Source organism: Microtus pennsylvanicus, chromosome 7, assembly GCF_037038515.1.
Source record: "Microtus pennsylvanicus isolate mMicPen1 chromosome 7, mMicPen1.hap1, whole genome shotgun sequence".
NCBI lineage: Eukaryota > Metazoa > Chordata > Mammalia > Rodentia > Cricetidae > Microtus > Microtus pennsylvanicus.
In genome coordinates, this window is record NC_134585.1 from 50,201,819 (window position 1) to 50,222,731 (window position 20,913).

Below are 20,913 nucleotides of genomic sequence, written 5' to 3' on the forward strand. Positions count from 1 at the left end.
GCAATCATGTCCATAATAGCCCCCACACAGACACACATAAATACATAATTAAGAATTAAAATAAAATCTCTTAAAGATAATCTTAACAGTCAATCCAGTCTTCAAAATTTAAAGGTAATTTGATAAACTACAAGGGATTTATTCCGAACAAGATGAGATATATTTAGTTTTACACATGAGAGCAGTATGGCTTGACATATCAACTACCAGACAACAATCAAACAAAGTCAAACAAATAAAAACATTAGAAAAAAATCTATTCTCGGTGGCTAGGGAAATGTTCCAGCCAAAAACACTGCTTGCTACATAAACATAGAGACTCAAATTCAATTCCAGAATTTACGTTAGCAGTGTCAGGTGGGATGGAATGTAATCCTAGTGCTGAGGAGGAGAGCAGGGAGTGGAGCGTGCGGCTCGCTGGCCAGCCTAACCCACTCAGCAAGCTCCCAGTTCAATAATAATAATAATAACTGTAGGTAGTAGGACCAGCTCTGCCTGCACAGACAGAAAGATCCAGAAGACGGAGTCAGAAGGAACAGTCACGGCACAGTGTTGGAGGCCTTGGAAACCGGGCAACTGGCTCATGTTGGGCAGAGTTAATGTCATATTCGAATAGATGGACAGGATTTGGTGACAGTCTCGGCTGAATCTCAATGAACAAGCTATTCTTTCGATAAAACTTTATTTTGTTTGTTTGGAAGAAATACTTTCTGCAGAGCAAATGGCTCATCGCCTCCTGGCTTTGTTTTTCATTTCCCATAACAACAGGGAAAGATGCCTGATCGCCTGTAGGAGAAATAAATTTCTGTTCTTCACAAATTGTCCAGTTGCCTGTACTCTGTTACATCAGCACGAAGTGGACTATAGTCTGATATATCACAAATACTTGATAAATGTTAGCTATCGTCGCTAGCACTGCATCGCTCCCCCTGTTAACATTACTGGGCTCTTCCCACTACTAGGTACTTCTAGGATAGCTCTGAACATACATGCTTTGAAGGACACAAGCAGAATAAAGAAAGTCTGAAAGAGTTGGTAGAGAACAGACAGGAAGTGTTGAGCATACAGGATCCCCAGCTTGACAAAAGGCAAGACAAACTCCATTTAGGACAATACATCCAGGTGGGGAGGATGTTATCTAATTCAGTGTCCTCTGATCTCCATTTCCCTCCCCTTCTCGGCCTCACTGTGAGCTACTCATGACATGTGCAAACTGAGGTAAGTCTCAGGAGAGCGATGGGAGGCTGGGTAGCTCAGCTGGTAAAAGTGCTTGCCTAGCATGCACGAAGCCTGGGGTTCAATTCTCACTACTAAATAAACCAAACATGGGAGGCCCACACTTATAATCCCAGAACGTGAAATGTGAAGGCAGAAGTTCAAAGTCATCATTGACTACATCATAACTTTGAGGCCAGCCTGGGCTTTGTGAGACGATGTCTTAAAGAAGAAAAGAAGAGAAAAGAGAGGAAGAAAGAAAGAAGAAAAGAGAAGAAAAGAAAAGAAAAAGATGTGACATGTAGTGGGTACTTGAGACAAGGCAAGAGATTCATTAATCTGAACCCAGGTTAGGCAACATAGAGAGATGTTGTCTGGGGTGAGGGAAGTATAATTAATTGGTCCAAGTTATTTGTATAATCATTGGTGGACTAAAAAAAACACCAAAAATCTGTGTAGTGAACTAAAATGAAAAAAATAATTTTTATTTCATTTTTCTGTTTCTCGTTTCCCTCTATAGCACTGATTATCTTGGCAAAGCTAAAGAAACAATTCCATTTACATCTGAACACTGTTCTCTGGGCTGTGGCAAAATACACAGCAGGAGCAACTTGAGAAAGGAGGGCTTTACTGGGGTGCAGACCATCAGCGCAGGGAAGGCATGATGGCAGTGTCGTATCTGCAATCAGGAAATAGACAGGGCTGAAAGCTGCTGTCCAGCTCCTGTCTCCATCGGATTCGTCCTGGGACCCCAGTCAGTGGAATGATGCTGCTCACATTTGCTGATCCCTCCCTCCTCAGCCAGTCATTTCTGGAAACAGCCTCACACACGTGCCAGAGGTGTGCCTGCTAGGTAGTTCCAAGTCCCTTCAAGTTAACACTGAAGATGAACGATCACAGCATCCCAGAAGCATCATTAAGAATCTCTGGTTTGAGTCCTGTAAAGCTCGGAGCCAAGGCCAACTGATACATGTGGGAGCTTTCACTTTTCCAAGATGTGTGCTTCTGCTAACTAGTTGTGGCAAACTGTGTCACCTCACCTTTCTGGGTCCTCCTACACAGCTCACTGCATATCTAGTCTCTTAGATGAGCATGTCATCTCTAGGGCAGACTTGTTTCCGATTTCTGGGACCCTCTGCTTATAGCATCACCACAAGACAGAAGCTTCGATGTCCTATGGGGATTTTTTTTTTTTACCTTCTCTTCTGGGACACGGTTTCACTATATAGCCCTGACTGGCCTAGATCAGGCTGGCCTTTTTGCCTCTGCCTCCCAAGTACTTATGTCCTCTTGGAAATGACAGCTATTTCCTTCTTGGAATTAAACCAACAAATAAATGTGCTTCTTCTGGTGTTGTCCTGCTACCACAGTCTCCACAAGTCACCCTCCCAGGACTGTAGTATAGATTACTGTAACACGAGATGCCCTGTCCAGAAACTCGCCAAGAAGATACAGCATGCCTTATTGTGAGGTTATTGCATATAGAATTGTAGAAGGGATCTATTTCCTCTTGGTCGATGCAGAAGTGCATTCTATGACCAAATAGAGAAACAGGAGCCGGTATGGCAGTGAAAGGCGGTAGATGGACAAGACAAGGCGGAGGAAGGACTGTAAGTCTCTGAGGAAGCCTCGGGTGGCAGGCACCACACACTACCATGCCACTGGACTAACAGGACAGCCAGACAGCTCTGTGGCTGCTGTGTGACTTGAGTGTTTTCCTCAAACCTCAGGGCACTTTTTCTGCCCTCTGTCAACCCCAGTGCACAAGAAGAAATGACTTCAAACTGTAGCAGGAATTTTTTGTGTGCATCTTAATGGTTAGAGAAATGATTTCTGGACATATAAGGTTACTAACTTTGAAGGCCAGTTTTCAAAGCCACATTGGTCTGATTCAAAGGCCCTCAACCCCATGTCTCCAGCAGTTAAATTTCTGCTTGGGGAGGAAGTCAGGCTGAGAGAATGAAAAGGCTGTGTGTAGATCTGGGTAACCAATCAGTAGCTGGGGCCCTCCCATTACTTTACATACAAGTTCATGGTTTCGACAGGACACACCAAAATTGTGGGGTTTTGAGTGCCACCTAGCGTTCATTTAATTTCCTCTTAGAGAGTGAGCATTTTATCTCAGAAAATCATTTGAGTTTACGAAGATGTGCACTGTAAGATAAAGAATGTCCTCTAACGCTCTGTGTGTGAGCATGCCATGTAGAGTTATCTAAACAGATTATGAGGACATGGCAAATCACCCTGACAAATTATGGAGGTTCTCCTACCAGTGGAAGAAAGTTTGCAGAGGATCACAAAGAGTGAAGGTGGAAGTAGAGGAAATCTGAAGACCCCATTCTTCCTCCCTTCCTATTCATTATCCACAGAGAGCAGTGTCAGTAACTTGTCTGATTAGGAGCTCAGGCTTCAAAGCCAGCTCGGGACTCAGAGCTACGGGAGTTCCATCCATTATTAGCTGTGTGGCCTTGGTCAAGCCACTTAACTTCTCTGAGCCTGTTTCATCAGCACAACTTTAAATATACTTCCTCCTTCTTCACGGTGCAGTTAACTAAAGTTTTTCATTGTTAAGGGGTCATATGCATCTTGGTGTTATATATTTGCAAGGTTTTCCTCCTAGGGCATAAGAGATTTTAACAGAGGCTTTTGTGGTAAATGAATGTGATGAAGGAAAGAAACTGGGAGGAGAAAAAAGTCTGAAGAAAGATAAAAGGAAAAAGTTTTATGGAAGGAAAGAGTAAGCAGAAAACAAAACTAAATAATAAAGGGAAAGAGTAAGCAGTAAACAAAACTAAACATAAAAGCACAGGACTTTCTCAAGATAGTTAAAAACAAATGAGATAAATATAAGATTAATTTATTAAGTTTTACTGTGCTTATTAAGTTTAAAGTGTTTTAAAAATTAATCTCAATTAATTTAAAACTGAGAAAGAGACCCAAACCAACAGCAGTATAAATTGCAATGTAATAATAAACTGTGCAAGGAACATGAAAAACAAGTCAGTAAGACTCCTGAACTCAGAGACTGAAACAAGTAAAATGTCAGTTTCCTCATTGGTGAAAATGACTGAAACACGTAAAATGTCAGAGTTTGCTCACTGGTGAAAATGAGAAATAATCTGAAAAATGACACAAAACAAAAACACATGTATTCATTCAGTCCAGGCCCTGGAGGGGAAAGCCACCAACACAGAAGACAAAGTTAGCAATATGAGAGAAAATTTCAGCAGAAACTGAGAATTTTAAATTTAAAAATAGGTATCCTCAATTAATAATTTTAAGGAGAAAGCATTAGTACGATTCAGTCAGCTGAAGTATCAAGGATGCAGCGTGAAGCTGATGAGACAACTATTCATACTGACACTCCTAACATAGTGACACTATGTTCACACTCATGGGCACACACAACACAAACTCTGCAGCTACAGAGAGATGGAGACAGTGCAGGAAAATGGAGCCAGAAGTTACTATGCTAAGCAAAGTTAGGCAGACCGAGAATTTCATCTCTAAACATGTAATTTGGATTTTAAAATTATGTACTTTTATATATGCATCTTATCGTATGTGTATAGGCCTTGAAAATAGAACGGGGGTAATGAGAAGGAAGGAATCTTGAAAGTAGTGTAATGGAACATGTATGATAAATAGAAAAGGGAACTGTCTGAGGGAAGAAAGGGAACCAGAGTGGAGTGGTTCTGGGAAGAACAGGGGAGGGGAATGAATGAGGACACGATATAATAATATATTCTCAAAACTTGAACAAAGGCCAAGGAGATGGTTGACTCACTGACCAGAAATATCTGTGAGTTCTAGGCTCAGTAAGACACTTCAAAAACAAGGTGGATGGTTCCTGAGAAAGGGCTCAACACACATACACCTGCCCCCAAATACACTTACACACACACACACACACACACACACACACACACACAATGAAGCCCATTATTTATTCCACTAGCCTCCAAATTAAAATTACTGGTTATGGTAATGGAATGGAAGGTCACAGAACTGACCCATTTAAGCTGGTGTCTGCTTTTTTCCTAGAACTGAATCTAGTGATTCAACCTTCAGACAAAAATCATCTGCACAAAGTTGAGTTAGATAATAAATTAATTACCTGACTCAACCCTTGCTCAGCATTTCTCTAAATAGCCAAATTTTGTCCTGTATTTATGCAGATCCAAGGAAGCAATCAGAATCCAAACATGGTAGCAGACACCTGTATCCCAGCACTTGGAGAAGCTGGAAGGTTTCAAATTCAAGGCCAACTTGAGACACTGACTCAAAGGACGAGCAACAGCTCAGCAATCCCATGTTTATAGTGGATCCTACCAGCCAACTCACAACTGCCAATAAATTAGGGAAATCCAATGCTCTCCTTTGGCTTCTGTGTGGAGCTACAAAATGCACACACATAATAAAATTAAAGCATTCTTTAAGAGTTTTTTTTTAGGGTGTCAGGGGTACAGTGCTTGCCTAAAGTGTGAAGCCTCGACTTTCAATCCTCAGCCTAAAAGCAGAACAACAAAGACAGAACTGAAATTTTAGACTAAGAATCCTCATTTTTTTAATTAATTTATTAAAATTTCTGCCTCCTCCCCGCCACCGCCTTCCATTTCCCTCCCCCTCCCCCATCAGGTTTCCCTCCCTCATCAGCCCAAAGAGCAATCAGGGTTCCCTGCCCTGTGGGAAGTCCAAGGACCACCCACCTACATCCAGTTCTAGTATGGTGAGCATCCAAACTGCCTAGGCTCCCACAAAGCCAGTACGTGCAGCAGGATCAAAACCCATTGCCATGGGGATGTTCTATCGGGAATTCACCAAGGCCAGCTGGCCTGGGTCTGAAAAAGCATGGGATAAATCCGGACTGGCTGAACATAGAGGACAATGAGGAATACTGAGAACTCAAGAACAATCGCAGAGGGTTTTTGATCCTACTGCACGTACTGGCTTTGGGGGAGCCTAGGCAGTTTGGATGCTCACCTTAGGAGACCTGGATAGAGGTGGGCGGTCCTTGGGCTTCCCACAGGCCAGGGAACCCTGATTGCTCTTCGAGCAGATTAGGGAGGGTGACTTGATCGGGGGAGGGGGAGGGAAATGGGAGGCGGTTGCGGGGAGGAGGCAGAAATCCTTAATAAATAAATAAATAAAAAATAAAAAAAAAAGAAATGCAAATCAAAAAAAAAAAAAAACCATTGCCATTGTTCTTGAGTTCTCAGTAGTCCTCATTGTCCGCTATGTTCAGTGAGTCTGGTTTTATCCCATGATTTTTCAGACCCAGTCCAGCTGGTCTTGGTGAGTTCCCAGTAGAACATCCCCATTGTCTCAGTGTGTGGGTGCACCCCTCGCGGTCCTGAGTTCCTTGCTCGTGCTCTCTCTCCATCTGCTCCTGATTTGGACCTTGAGATTTCAGTCCTGTGCTCCAATGTGGGTCTCTGTCTCTGTCTCATCGCCTGATGAAGGTTAATATTCAGGAGAATGCCTATGTTTTTCTTTGGGTTCACCTTCTTATTTAGCTTCTCTAGGATCACGAATTATAGGTTCAATGTCCTTTATTTATGGCTAGAAACCAAATATGAGTGAGCAGATCCCATGTTCCTCTTTTTGGGTCTGGCTTACCTCACTCAGGGTAGTGTTTTCTATTTCCGTCCATTTGTATGCAAAATTCAAGAAGTCATTGTTTTTTACTGCTGAGTAGTACTCTAATATGTATATATTCCATACTTCATCCATTCTTCCATTGAAGGGCATCTAGGTTGTTTCCAGGTTCTGGCTATCACAAACAATGCTGCTATGAACATCATAGAGCATATACTTTTGTTGTATGATAAGGCCTCTCTTGGGTATATTCCCAAGAATGGTATTGCTGGGTACAGGGGTAGGTTGATCCCGAATTTCCTGAGAAACCGCCACACTCTTTCCATAGCGGTTGCACAAGTTTGCATTCCCAACAGCAATGGGTGAGTGTACCCCTTTCTCCACAACCTCTCCAGCAAAGGCTATCATTGGTGTTTTTTATTTTAGCCATTCTGACAGGTGTAAGATGGTATCTTAAAGTTGTCTTGATTTGCATTTCCCTGATCGCTAAGGAAGTTGAGCATGATCCTAAGTATCTTTTGGCCATTTGAACTTCTTCTGTTGAGAATTCTCTGTTCAGCTCAGTGCCCCATTTTATAATTGGATTGATTAGCCTTTTACGGTCTAGTTTCTTGAGTTCTTTATATATTTTGGAGATCTGACCTTTGTCAGTGCGGGGTTGGTGAAGATCTTCTCCCAGTCAAACTTAAAGGAGGCAGCACATTTATTTCCCATACTCTGGATGGTCAGTCTTCCAGCAAACATTTAAAGCGACCATAGAGACCCATTTTCAACCACGGTATGTAACGACTTGCTTTTTTTTCTTTTCTTTTTTGCCAAAATTTCTGCTGCTGGAGTTTGAACCCAAGTCCATGTAAATACTTGGCAATACTCTAAAACTAAGTGACTTTTACTGTCCATCTTTTTTATCATCTGGACTCTGGGAACTAGGAAATCAATAAGCTCATGAGATGTGCTTAGGGGAGCCAAATGGACCCCTGAAGCCTCAAGAATGACTGTTGTGAGTAGCAATCCTAGCTCCTCCTCACAACTCCATGCTCTACTGAACTTCCTTCTCTCAGAAGAGCGCACACACTTACAGCATTTCGCAGACTGAGACCAACCAGAACAATTTAAGTATTCTCTGAAGGGGCAGCTATCTTCAAATCTGTCCCCCAAATGGAGTATCCAACACCCCCCCCCCGCAAGAAAGGAATGCTCTATTCAAAACCAGAGGAAGAAGTCTTTCAGTCTCACCTCATCTGCATCAAACTGACACTGTAAATGCTTCTGAAGAATAAGGTGGCAATTTCCATTTTTTTTTTTCCAATCTAGTTCTGGACCAAGGGCTCTACAAGGTGCTTCACAGAATCTCAAATTCTGCCCCCATCCTATGAGGGAGAAACTATCTAAGCAGTTTCAAATGAAAAGAGATACTAAGAATAGTTCTGTAAAATCCAGCCAGTCAGAACTTGCAATGCTATAAAACTTGGGCATTTCTTTTTTCTTTTTACCTTTTTTTGAAAATTCAAAGCAATACAAATAATTCTCATCATCCTTAAAAACACAGCATATAATGAACAACATGGTGGTTTGAATAAGAATGGCCTCCACAGGCTCATATTTGAATGTGTAGTCCCCAGCTACTAGACTGTTGTGTGAAGGACTGGGGGATGTGGCCTTGGAAGATGGTGTCACCGTGGTGGACTGGCTTGGTGGGTTCCTAGTGTGTGCCTCTCTCAGCCTCCTGCTGTGGGTCAGGATGTGAGGAGCTCAGCTGTTTCTATGCCTTGCCTTTGCCTTGTCATCCATCATGGACTCTACTCTCTGAAACCATGAGCCAAAAAAGCTGTCATTTATAAGTAGCCTTGGTCATGGTTAACTAAGGTAAACAACAACCAATAAAGACTGACACAAATAGCAATACAATTCTTTTTTATTATTAATTTTGTTGTAGGGGAAAACATGCTTTCATTTCCTTCTTTTACAGCACCTGTAAAAAAAAACGAATATACTATTCTGAGAATATATATATATATATATATATATATATATATATATATATATATATATATATATATATATGGATTTTGGAATGTTAGACTGTCCAAACATCAACTGCATCACATTAACAGCTACTGAAGGCAAGGTAGGCTACACAAGGAATTTTAAAACTAAAAATATTCATAGCAGCAACTTTTGAAAGATGATTTTATTAAAGTCATTGCACTTGGTCATTTTATTGCTACAGCACAAGGCCATTCAACTGTAACACTTCTTAATTCTGATTGTAAAGATTGTCTCATTCTGCTCATACATTTCAAGTTTAAACGTAAGCATAAACATTCATCAAAAAATTCAGAGTACTTGGAGCGTTTTCCTGTATGTGATCACCATAAGGGAGTGTTAAACCAGGCCCATTCTCTCTGTACCTTCCAGCTTCCCAGTGAAATCTTGCACAGCTCAATGGAGCTGGCAGCTTTATAGTAAGAAATAAGCTTAGTGGTCACAAGCCCACCAAAATAACATTGAAATCCCCTTAGAAACGTAGTAGTATTGTTTCAAAGAACAGAAAACCTGATTTCCACTAGTAATTTGGCAATGATAGATTCAATGTTGTCCTTTATACATGTGGGGAGGATTTACCTCAAAATAGAAGTTATACTTAATATCATTTTGTGATATTAACTTTAGGAATAGTAAAAGTTCCCATATCAAGGGCAAAATACTGGCGAATTATTATTTTAAGGAAATCATTTTTTCCCCTTTAGTAAGTTCAAGCTTGCTTGTTTTTTTCTGAATTCTATCGCTAATGTCAGAAAACCAGACATACAGAAAAAAGGAGGACAAAGCCAGTATGACTTCTCCATCCTGACCGAGAGGACGAAAGTGTGCACTGCAGCACTCACTGCCGTTCTGACTGTACAGGCGAGTGCAGAGCACACACTACCACCATCACTGCCGCCAAAGGAAGGTTGTTTCCTTTCTGACAGACACTGGGTCTCTATACCGTCCAGGCTGGCCTTAAACTCAGTCCTTTCCTTCCTCAGTCTACAACCTACAAGCATGTAGTCACCATACATGACGCCAATAAATTTTAGTAGCTCACAAGTATTAAAATATATGTGTTGCCAGGGCCAAGATCCCCAAGCAGAAAAATGATACATAATAGTTCAGAAAGGAACCAAACTGCGCAAATTTAATATACAATAAGGGATTGTGCTTTTATTTTCCTTACTCATGCTTATATCACATAAATTCAGTTTTCTGTTATCTGTTTTTCTATAAGAATTATTTTCCCAATTTTTTTACATTTTAATTAGCATCTATGAGCTACATGTTTGTCCAGAAAGTGTACACTAGTCACTCGCCTACTGTTGAATATTTACTATTTTTGTATTAAAATAATCTTCAATGGGAAAATAACAAAGCTTGAACTGCTGGAACCTTTTCCATCCAGCATTGTGGGGAAGACAAATCTCCAGTGCAGAAAACAGGGGGTGATTTCTAAGATAGGACCATTTACTTTCATCTGAAAACTGTCATTAAGAGCTAGTTTATTAACAAAAAGCAAATTGATTCATTTGACTAATCACTTAAAAATAAAATGGAATAATTTTGTCCATCAATAACCCCTCATTAGATGAGCTTAGACTTGAAATGTTAAAATGGCTAGGCACAGTGGTGTGGCTGTCATCCTAGCACGTAGGGGCAGAGGCAGGGGGATCAGAAATTTAAAATCATCTTTGCTACATAACAAGGTTGACTCCAGCCCAAGCAATATAAGACCCTTTTTCAACAACCAAAATGCTAAAATGCACACTTGATGTAAAATTAATGCTGTCCCCAGAAGTTAATCAAGTGTAATTTTGTGTTGGCAATTCTATTTTCTACTTCAGTTCTCTTTTTTTTGAAGTAACACAAGACATTTCACTTAAAAAGATTTTTCCATTTTAAGATTAAAACGTAAAGAAAAAGTATTTTTTAAGAAGCATGATACCTTCAATCTGATAATCATTTAATAAAGTAAACTTTAAAATATAACTTGATTTTCAACAAATAAAACCATTTCCTCATTGTTTTTAGACACGTTGCCCTACAGGGCTGAGCCATACCACCCTGAATGTGGCTGATCTAAGATGTTCCACTATTGATTTTTGATGCTGAAAAATGATTAAGCATTCATTCTGAAATAATCTTCAACATGGTCAATTATATTTGATTTTCATAACCCATAATGTTACTATTTGTGAAATACTAACACTCTTTTAACATTTACATAAGTAACAACCCAAAATATTTCTAGGAGTTACTGTGTTCTATTTTGAGAAATTATATCTGTAAAACCTGAGTTTACATTATAGCTTTCCCAATATGGACCTTCATTCTAAAATTTTGAAAAGATCTGGGTTTAGAGGCTTTGCTTCCTAAGGTTATCATTAGTGAAAACTAAGGGAAGGCTACAAAGAGCTAATTACAAGATAATGAAATGAGTAATATTTAGAACTGTAGAATAAGCACAAGAATACAGCAATAAGGCTGGTGTCTACATTATTTAACATGTGCTGCAGTGTCTAGGCACAAATAAGAATTAGCATGATATTTTTAGATTCCTTAGGCCACATGAATTGAGAACAAAGCTCGTATTTTCCCAAAGATTAATCTAGTATATTTTAACTAACTTCCTTTAATGAACCCTATAGTGTGAGCATTAGAAAACACCCTACAAGTTTAATTTACTTTTATTATTTCATTATCGATTCATTATGCATGAGTGAGGAACCTCGTTAATTAGGAACTCCTATTTTACCACCCAATGTACAAACAGCACTGCAGACACAGGCACAACAGTGTAATCCTAGGTAAGAAGCTAAGTGTGTGTGTGTGTGTGTGTGTGTGTGTGTGTGTGTGTGTGTGTAGTGCAAGTATACAAGTTTATGTGATGGAGGAAGGTCATTGGTTAAATAAAAAGAAACTGCTTGGTCCTCATTGGTTAGAAGATAGGTGGGAGGAGTAAACAGAACAGAACGCTGGGAGGAAGAGGAAGTGAGCTCAGACTCGACAGCTCTCCTCTCGGGAGCAAACGCCTCAGAGAGACGCCATGCTCCATGCTCCCCGCTCCTGGGAAGACGCATGCCATGAAGCTCTGACCCAGGATGGACATAGGCTAGAATCTTCCCGGTAAGCGCACCTAGGGGCGCTACACAGATGACTAGAAATGGGCTAAATTAATATGTGAGAATTAGCCTAGAAGAGGCTAGATAGAAATGGGCCAAGCAGTGATTAAAAGAATACAGTGTCCGTGTAATTATTTCGGGGTATAAGCTAGCCAGGCAGCCGGGGTGCTGAGGACGCAGCCCCGCCGCTCCTTATTACAACATTTATGTCCTTATGTATTACAGGAAAGCAGTGATTCTAGTTACTATAAAGCTAACCCGTCCATCTCAAATAGTTTATCTTACAGCTTATTTGTAAAGATAGTACGATATTTATAGTATAGAACTCTTTAAAAATAATACAAGTTTCAATAAAAAAACTATTGTGAACTTTCATTCCTTTTTATACAGATTCAGTAGTATTTTCAAGCAAACAACATAAATGTTTGCTATCCCAGCACAGTAGGAAATAAGGCCTCTTTTTTTTCATATTGGCAAAACAAAATATATATATAAAAAAATTGTCACACTCCCTAACTTTCCAGTAATATCACAGTTCATGTCCTCTCATTTCTTCGTTGCAACACCACGTCTGCTGTCTTAACAAGTCGGTTAAGTTCATAGTGTTGCTCCTAAATCACTGGAGCATTAAAGAACACTGGGTCCACACCACCTCAAGAAGACAGAAGAACTTTCTTCAGCCTTGCAATTTCCACCTAAAAACAAAACATAAATTGTACAAGGTTTAAGTAAGACTATCTGTACTACATGACCACACTTTCCAACCTCTGAATTCTGATTTCAATATCAAAATCTAATTCTCCAGAGTGCAAAAAATAATACTGTTGAATAAGAGTGTCAGTAGAAAATAGAGCAGTACAAGTTCCTAAATGGCCAGAAATAAGAAAAAGTAGTGTATTTCTTTTAGCTAGAACAACAATGCTAAATGATACAAGCATATGAAATAAGTACTGGAAAAAAACCTGACACACGTATACACCCCTCACATATGAACACAAGGAAAAATCTCTTCAAAGAGAAAAAAAAAGAACACAGGGCCACTGGACCTAGAAAACCTTTTATAGGTGATAATGGAAAAAATGTGACACGCTACAGAAGCTGAAGAAGAGACTTAGATCTGCCATCAGCAAGCATAACCTAAAATGCACAGGGTTGAGGCTGGATGTGGTAGCCCATGTTTGTATTCTCAGGAGGCTGGAGCAGGAATATTGTAGTAGGTTTAAGGCCAGTCTGTCTCAAGAAATCAAACAAACGAGACCGATTTCAAGGTAAAGAACCTGAGATGAAAAATGCAGGACATTTTTAGGGAACAGAGTGAGATCTATGTCTGTCTTGTGGCAAACGAACCCCAAATAAAAAGTGAAAAGAACTACAGCAGATCAAGAAAGGCTTTGTCTTTAAATAAAGGAGCACAGGAGGAATCAGTATTTTCATACAAAGAAACAGGGTGCTAAAAGGAATCAATGGAGTTGTGGTAACTGATAAGGGACCTTCAGGACAACATACACTGATCTCAGAGAACTATGGGGGATAAGGACTCCCACGGGGCAAAGGATGAAGGCCATGACTCTAGCTGCATCCCACTACTTATACCATGACCCAGTTTCACCTGTGTAGTAGGGTTAATAATCCTCATTGCTCCTTGCAATATCTAAGCACACTGGATATGGAGCTGAGAAGTAGCCCTTGGGTAAGTCAGGAAGTTGAGAAAACACACTTTCTTATCCTCTGACAAGATAATGAAGGTAAGAGAGGGGTGATGGTGGTAGTGACGAAGGAAGAGAAGGCTCAGAAGAGGCAGAACACAGTGAAGAGAAAAACAAGGAGAAAAGTTAAAATTAAGAAATAGTGTACTTCCAGCTATCCCCAGAAAACAAAATAATGTAACCTCTCCAGTGGCAAATGGAAGTGAGTGACACAACCTGTTTTCCCCTCAAGGTGAGGTGGGGAGGGGGCAGAGGGAGGCTGGCAGGCAGAGAGAGACAGAGAGACCAAAGAAAACAACAGTATTTATTTACTCAGACCCCTCAGATACCAGGTGATTCCCACACTGTCCTGAGTTAGTACTCAGAAAAATTACTGAGCTGGGACTACAGCTTAGCACCTGAACCTTTCCTTAGCAAGCACAAAGCCCCATGTATGATTCTCAAAACAGCAAGAAAAACAATCTTTTTAACTGCATGAATAAAACAATGTTACCAAGTCCACAAGAAATGTGGGAGATTTAGGAAACGCTCATTTGAGGCAGGCAAGCACAGTCTGTAGCAGAGCCAACCACACTGTGACGAGAGGGAACACAAAACCTCACACTTTCTAGAGTTGGAGATGCATTACCTCTAGGTTACTCCGCATGGCCTTCTCTTCTTCCAATTCTCTGCGTAGCTTTTCCAGTTCTTTCCTAAAGGCAAAGTTTACTGTTCATAACTGGAACTGGAACTTACACACACTTACACACACACACACACACACACACACACACACACACACAGAGAGAGAGAGAGAGAGAGAGAGAGAGAGAGAGAGAGAGAGAGAGAGAGAGAGAGAAGAGAACAATGACCGTGTTCATTTGAAAATTTTCAAATTCTTTAGTTTGAGTATTCAATGTAAGATTAAAAACGGTACTTTCTACTCTTCCAGAGAATCTGAGCTGAGTTTCAGCACTTATATGAGGGCCCTACGACCACTCCTAACTTCAGCTCCAGCAGAATCTGATTTATCCTCCTCTGGACTTTGTAGGAATCACAACCACGTGCAGAAACATACATTATAATAAAAATAAATGTCTTTGGTCTCCCCTTATAAATACTAAAGACCATTTGAAAAAGTCATATAAAGCTACTACTGTAGAGGTTTCTAGGGGTGTGAAGGTGGGGTAGGGCATTAAAAGAGCTAAAATGGGAAGATGGGGCTGGAAAAATAGCTAAGCGGTTAAAAGTACTTGCTGCATTTACAGAAGACCTGGGTTGGTGTCCAGCACCCACATGGGCATGGCAGAAACCAGAGGCCTCAAACCAGAACTCACTGCAATGAACATTTGCAAGTAAACATGTATGGACTAAAGGTATACTTTGTACCTCACTGCACCACACTAAAGCTTCCATGATAAGATTTTGCTTTTCATTTCTTTTTTTAAATTTTATTTTTTCTTGGGGGGGGAGGTTACAAGGGTAGAGGGCGGATGTAAAAGGATGGGGAGATGAGTGGGACTAAGATGCATGATGCGAAATCCACAAAGAATAAAAAGTTAAATTAGAAAAAAAAATCACTAAAAGAGTGACAATATATCTGAAATAAAGAAACTAAGCTAGGCAATGGTGATACACATCTTTAATCCCAGCACTTGGAAGGCAAAGGCAGGCAGATCTCTGACTTTGAAAACACCCTGCATCCCGGTCTACAGAGCAAGTTCTAGGACTGTTAAGGCTACACAGAGAGAACTGTCTTGAAAAATAAATAAATAAACAAACAAACGAACGAATGAATGAATGAATAAATAAATAAATGGACAAATAAATTCAAAACAGCTAAGGACAAATACAGAAATAATACCTGGCTTTTAAAAGCAGTTCTCCATAATCGCCTATTACACATTTTATAGGCTGGACACTCCAGCACTCAAAACAAATACCAAAGTGACAACTGATCTTCAAGTTCCTCTCTGTTGCTTTCAACTAAATATTACAGTAAATTCCCCAAGTTAAAATATTCCAGCCAATAATCTATATTTTTAAAATCATGTTGCTACTTTTTCAATTCCTTCTAATCTACATTTTCTATACAGTATTTCTGTAAGTATTTTGGATCATGTCTACACAGTAATTCTGTTATGTATTTATTTTGTGCTGTGTTTTTTTTCCCAGAAACTGTTTTGAAATATATACAAGCTGTTAAATTTTACGTTTATTTTTCTCAGTAACCAATACAGCCTAACCAAGGAAGAAGGTCAGGAGCTACTGGCAATTGATGGCTGTTGAAAGAACAATCAGTTCTCTTCAAGATTTTGGCCCGATGGCTTGTCTATGCTCCAGTGGATGACCCTTGACCCTTGTGTACTAATTGGACCCAATGAGTTACTAAAAATGAGTAAATAAAAGGGCATGTAGTTGAGAAAAGGATGATGACTTAGAAAGGGGTAATAAGAGGAGAGGTAGACATCATCAAAGTGGTTACATGCACATACACACACACTCATGTATCAAAAATACATATAAAATAAAGGAGTGTTCAAGTCCCAGATCCCACATGGTAGCTCATAACCATCTATAATTACAGACGATGCATGCTCACGGACTCTCATTCTCTCTTCCTCTCTGTGGTAGCCTGAAAGTATTTAGGGCCCATAAACTCATAGAGAGTGGCACTATTAGGAGGTGTGGCCTTGTTGGAGGAGGCTGGATGATGTGCACTTTTAAGCCAGACCTTGAAACTGGAGAGCACACCTTTAATCTTTCTGTTGGAAGCCTGTTAGATCCTCTGCCTACATGCTACCATACTCTCCTCTGAACTGTAAGCAAGCCCCGAGTTAAATGTTTTCTTTATAGAGTTGTAGTGTCTCCTCACAGCAACAGAAACCTAACTAGCACCTCCTCCCCCTCCCCACAGAAAGCAGAAGACAACACTGTGGAGTCAGTTCTCTCCTTCCATTATGTAGGTCTTGGACACCAAACTCACTGGCCCCAAATATATCTTAAAACAGTATTTTTTTTCTTGGTTCCATATTTTTTTAACTTTATATACAAGGAGTAACACTGCATGTATATTTCTGATTTGTTCCCACCTTTCATTTTAGAAACTGACTGATACTGATTCATGCAGCCACAATCATTCATCATTACTTACACACTACATTTCTCAATTAGTATACCAATAAGTATTGTATATTCCTTCTCTTGTTGTGGCTCTGATTTTAGACTTAATAAAACAACAACAACAAAAATCCCTGCCATGGACCTTCATTTTTACAGAGAAATTTGAGATGCTTAAATGATCTTTGGAAAGATTTTTAAAATATGTAACTGTACATAATAAATCAAAACTATTGTACTCATTCTACAGATAATTTAAGAGAACATACAGGCAATTTATGTATGCCAAGTGCTACTTCATTAAAATCCTAAACCTGGGCTAGTTACGGGGGCACATACCTGTTATTCCAGCACTTGGGACAATGAGACAAAAGGATTAAGAGCTAAAGTGATAATAAATTTGAGAGCACAAGGCCAGATAAAGCTACATGATACACTGTCTCAAATCAGTACACCTGGTACTCAATGTGTAAAACAACAAAATTTGCAAGTCAGGAGAATTTTATAACTGGTGGGAGGTATTCATTTACGGAGGAATGAGCATTCAGCTTCTACCATGTGTAGTGCAGAATTTATGAAATCCTTTCTGAAACAGATGAATCAATGTACTCAAGAAAGACCTGGCATATCAAATGACTAATTCTATAATCACAATATATTCAGTAAATAATATATTTCAATAGTTATCTTAGATAAAATTTTTGCCCCCATCTGTTATTTTTTAATTTACTTTTATTTTGTTATTTGATGTAGAGTCCCTCTTCACAGCCCTGGGCTAACCTGGAACTCACTGTGTCAATTAAAGTGGCCTTGAACTAAAAGATTTTTCCCTACATCTGCCTCCAGAGTGCTGGGATTGAAGGCACTCATCACTATACCAGGCTCTACTTTATACTGCTAATACCACCTTTCATAAAGAATTCTATATGTTGTGCAAATTAAAAGAGAAATGATAAAGTCAGACTCAGGGTCTAAGCATAAATTATATATCCTAGTCTAGGGAATCCTTTGGGGGAAAAAAAGGTAGACGATGAGATGAGATGAGATGAGATGAGATGTGATGAGCATGCTCATCCTCTTTTTAATTAGAATAGCTGACTTTCATCTGATTTATTTATGGGATTTGCAAGACTATAACTAAAATATCAATAGGTGAAAAGATGTGCAAACCAATAAAGAAACATGGTTTTGAGTGTGGGCTCTGTCACTGAAGAATAGGTAAATAGGCTTACTTCTACATTCTGATTTCTTCATTAAAACGGGGAAGAGTCTACAACAGGGCAGCTTTTGAACTTTTAGAACTCAAACTTTTAATTAGGCATGTCTACTATATACCATATCAAAAACTTTCAGGGCTGTGGTAGAAGAGGGCATTAGCACAACACTATGAGCTTGATCCATAACACTAACAGACAACAACGAATACTTTCAGAGTTAACAGAAGGGCTTTAGCGATCTCTTGTGAGTTGGCACCCATTCATTTTGTAACCACCTAATGTAAGCCTAGCAGAAACAGGGGTCAAAGTCCTCTAAGAGATAAGTATGAGATCTGGGTCCTACCAAAAATGGCAATGCAGGTTTCTCAGGATTTTCAAGACTGACATCTGTGCCTGGCTAAGCACACAGGTACATAAAGACCTTCTAGAACTGAACCACTGGGACAAGCTTTCCAATCAAAGTTTTTCTGAGAGTGCTATAACAAAAATGTCTTTGGAAACATGTGCACCTGTTTAACTTAGGAGATTAGACCTTCCAATAACAACACCTAAAAGAAGTCTTTGAACATGTTAGGGGGGTGGCTTAGGAGAAAATAAGAGTTACTTACCCATGATCCTTTTTCAGTGCCTCTACAATACACAGTAATTCAAGAATCTGGGCTCTAAGTTCATCCAGGGAACTTTTTTTCCCATCATCTGTTTCTGCTTTAGCTTTGAGTTCTAATGGAGTTAGGAAAGCAGATGTATTTACTTTAGAAGCACTTGAAGGTGTAGAAAGAGATGGCTGAAAAACATAAAAATTTTCTCATTATGCTTCTGTTAATATTTAATATTATGTTTAAATTCAGAAGATTATGTTTTGTTCTGGTTTTCATTTTTAATACAGGTCCACATGTAGTCCAGGCTGGCTTGTAGCTCCAGATCCTCATATATTAAACTTCTAATCGTCCTGCCCCACCTCCCAGGTATTGAGACTACAGTTTATACATTATTGGGGATTAAACCCAGGGCATGCTAGACAAGCACTCTGAGCTACATCCCCAGGTCGCAATACTTTTACAAAAAGAATACAAACAATTAATGAAGTATATATTAAGCAGTCCTAATCTGAAAATCCCTAACCTTAAAAACTCTACACCAGACTTTGCTTCAAACTGCAGGTATGTTTAAATATAGGTAAGGAATTAAATGAGACAAATAAACGTTATGTTTACTCGTGAATCCCAGCCCCAAAATACATTTAAACACATATCTAAAATTTTCCAAATTTCTGACTTCAAGCATTTTAGAAAAAAGATTTTCAACTATGCTTCAGGGTAAATGGGACTCACTGCACTGGCTGTGGGACTGCGTACAGCATGACTGTGAATTTCCAACCAGAACTTCAGATTAGGGCATCACTCAAACCTCACTAGACAAGCTTCTTATTGTAAATGGCAATTAAGGCAGAGACCCATATATAGACAATGTGCAGAGAATAAGAGAAGTTGGAGTACTCAGTGCTACATGGGATGTCTATGTCACACCCCTACCCTCATGGTCCAGGGACCTAAGCTGAAAAGGATGCAGAAAAATAATAGGAGGCAGGGGTGGTGGATGACTTTAAAGACAGGAAGAATTTTCAGGACCCAACAGGGCAAGTGCACATGCAAACTCATATAGACTGGACAGTATCCACAGGACCTGTACAAGCTCAGGCCAGCCAGACAAAATTCCAGCTCAGGGCAGATGGGGCATATAGTCCACCCTGGCAAAGATGCTGTATGCAATTAACAGCTGCTAGGATACACTTCCAGGGCAAGTCCCATGCTCAGGTGTAGTTGGACAACAAAAACTGGATTCTTGTTTTCTTGTGGGTTGCAATGATTTTGTTATGACAGAAAAAATGTGAAGCTTGGTAGGAAGGGAGGTGGGTGTGTGCGTGTCTGGGAAGAGTTGGAGGAAAGACAAGAATATGATCAAAATGTACTGTCTGAAATTCCCAAAGAATAAAAAAAATTTTAAAAAGGTAAATGGTAAAATTAAATTCCAAAAGCAGTTTGGTATATTCATTGTGGGGAGTGGAGGGGTGTGTGAATAATCAATAAAAAATGATCTGCTATCTAGTGGTTTTATTTGTTTAAAGGAAGGAGATAACCACTGGCTTATCTAATGGATTGTTTGCCTAGTGTGGCATCTACAAGTAAAACTGTATCAACATTAAGGTGCTGTTTCAATCTTAATTGTGATAAATATCCAAAGCCTCACTTAAAAGTAATTATGAAGAATTTAGTTCAGTCCACACGATTTCACTAAAATCAGTAATTTTAGAAAAGTTTCAAGAGACTTTTTCTGCAGACAAGAGAATCAGATTAAATATATTTAATTCAAGAAGTGGTCAAATATTTTAGAATGAAAATAAGAACTAACCTTACTTATATATGTAATTTATAACAAAACTATCTTCAATAAAAATAATTAATTTTAGAAAAGAAACATCACCATGAAATAAGATGGATCCTTCTGCCACTCATTCCAGCACATGCAGAATACTTAAGAGAATGCCAAGAACCAAACTAAAGAATGAATAAACAAATCATGATTTCCAAGCTGTTAACCCTCAAACGTAATTAGACTGAAACTTTCTGGGAGTTGAGCACAATCCTACATGCCTATGGAAGTAGAGGCAGGAGGATCAACAAAAGTTTGAGGGAGCCTGGTAAACTATGAAGAGACAGACCCAGTCAGGGCCACATAGAAACTCTATCTCAAAACAAAAAAAAAGGCCCCACCCCCAAATTATTTTAGGTGAACTAATTCCAGAGTGTATATTCAGTAAGAAAATGAAACAATGTACAGACCTATGTCTTGGAAATACAAAACAGAGTACATTCTTTAAGTGCTTCTATTATGAAATGAGCTGATGAGACTAAAGCTTAATAA

The 20,913-nt window shown here is 39.4% G+C and overlaps 1 protein-coding gene across 1 annotated transcript in view; it reads right to left on the reverse strand.

The window, feature by feature from the left end:
• Positions 1-9,990: 9,990 nt before the first annotated feature.
• Cd2ap (CD2 associated protein) overlaps positions 9,991-20,913 on the reverse strand; it is a 79,490-nt gene continuing 68,567 nt past the window's right edge. Inside the window, exons 16-18 of the mRNA XM_075980661.1 lie at positions 18,600-18,775; positions 14,304-14,367; positions 9,991-12,664 (exon numbers count right to left, since the gene is read on the reverse strand). Coding sequence (XP_075836776.1) covers positions 12,623-12,664; positions 14,304-14,367; positions 18,600-18,775 — 282 coding nt within the window. The 3' untranslated portion in view covers positions 9,991-12,622. The remainder of the gene's footprint in view (positions 12,665-14,303; positions 14,368-18,599; positions 18,776-20,913) is intronic.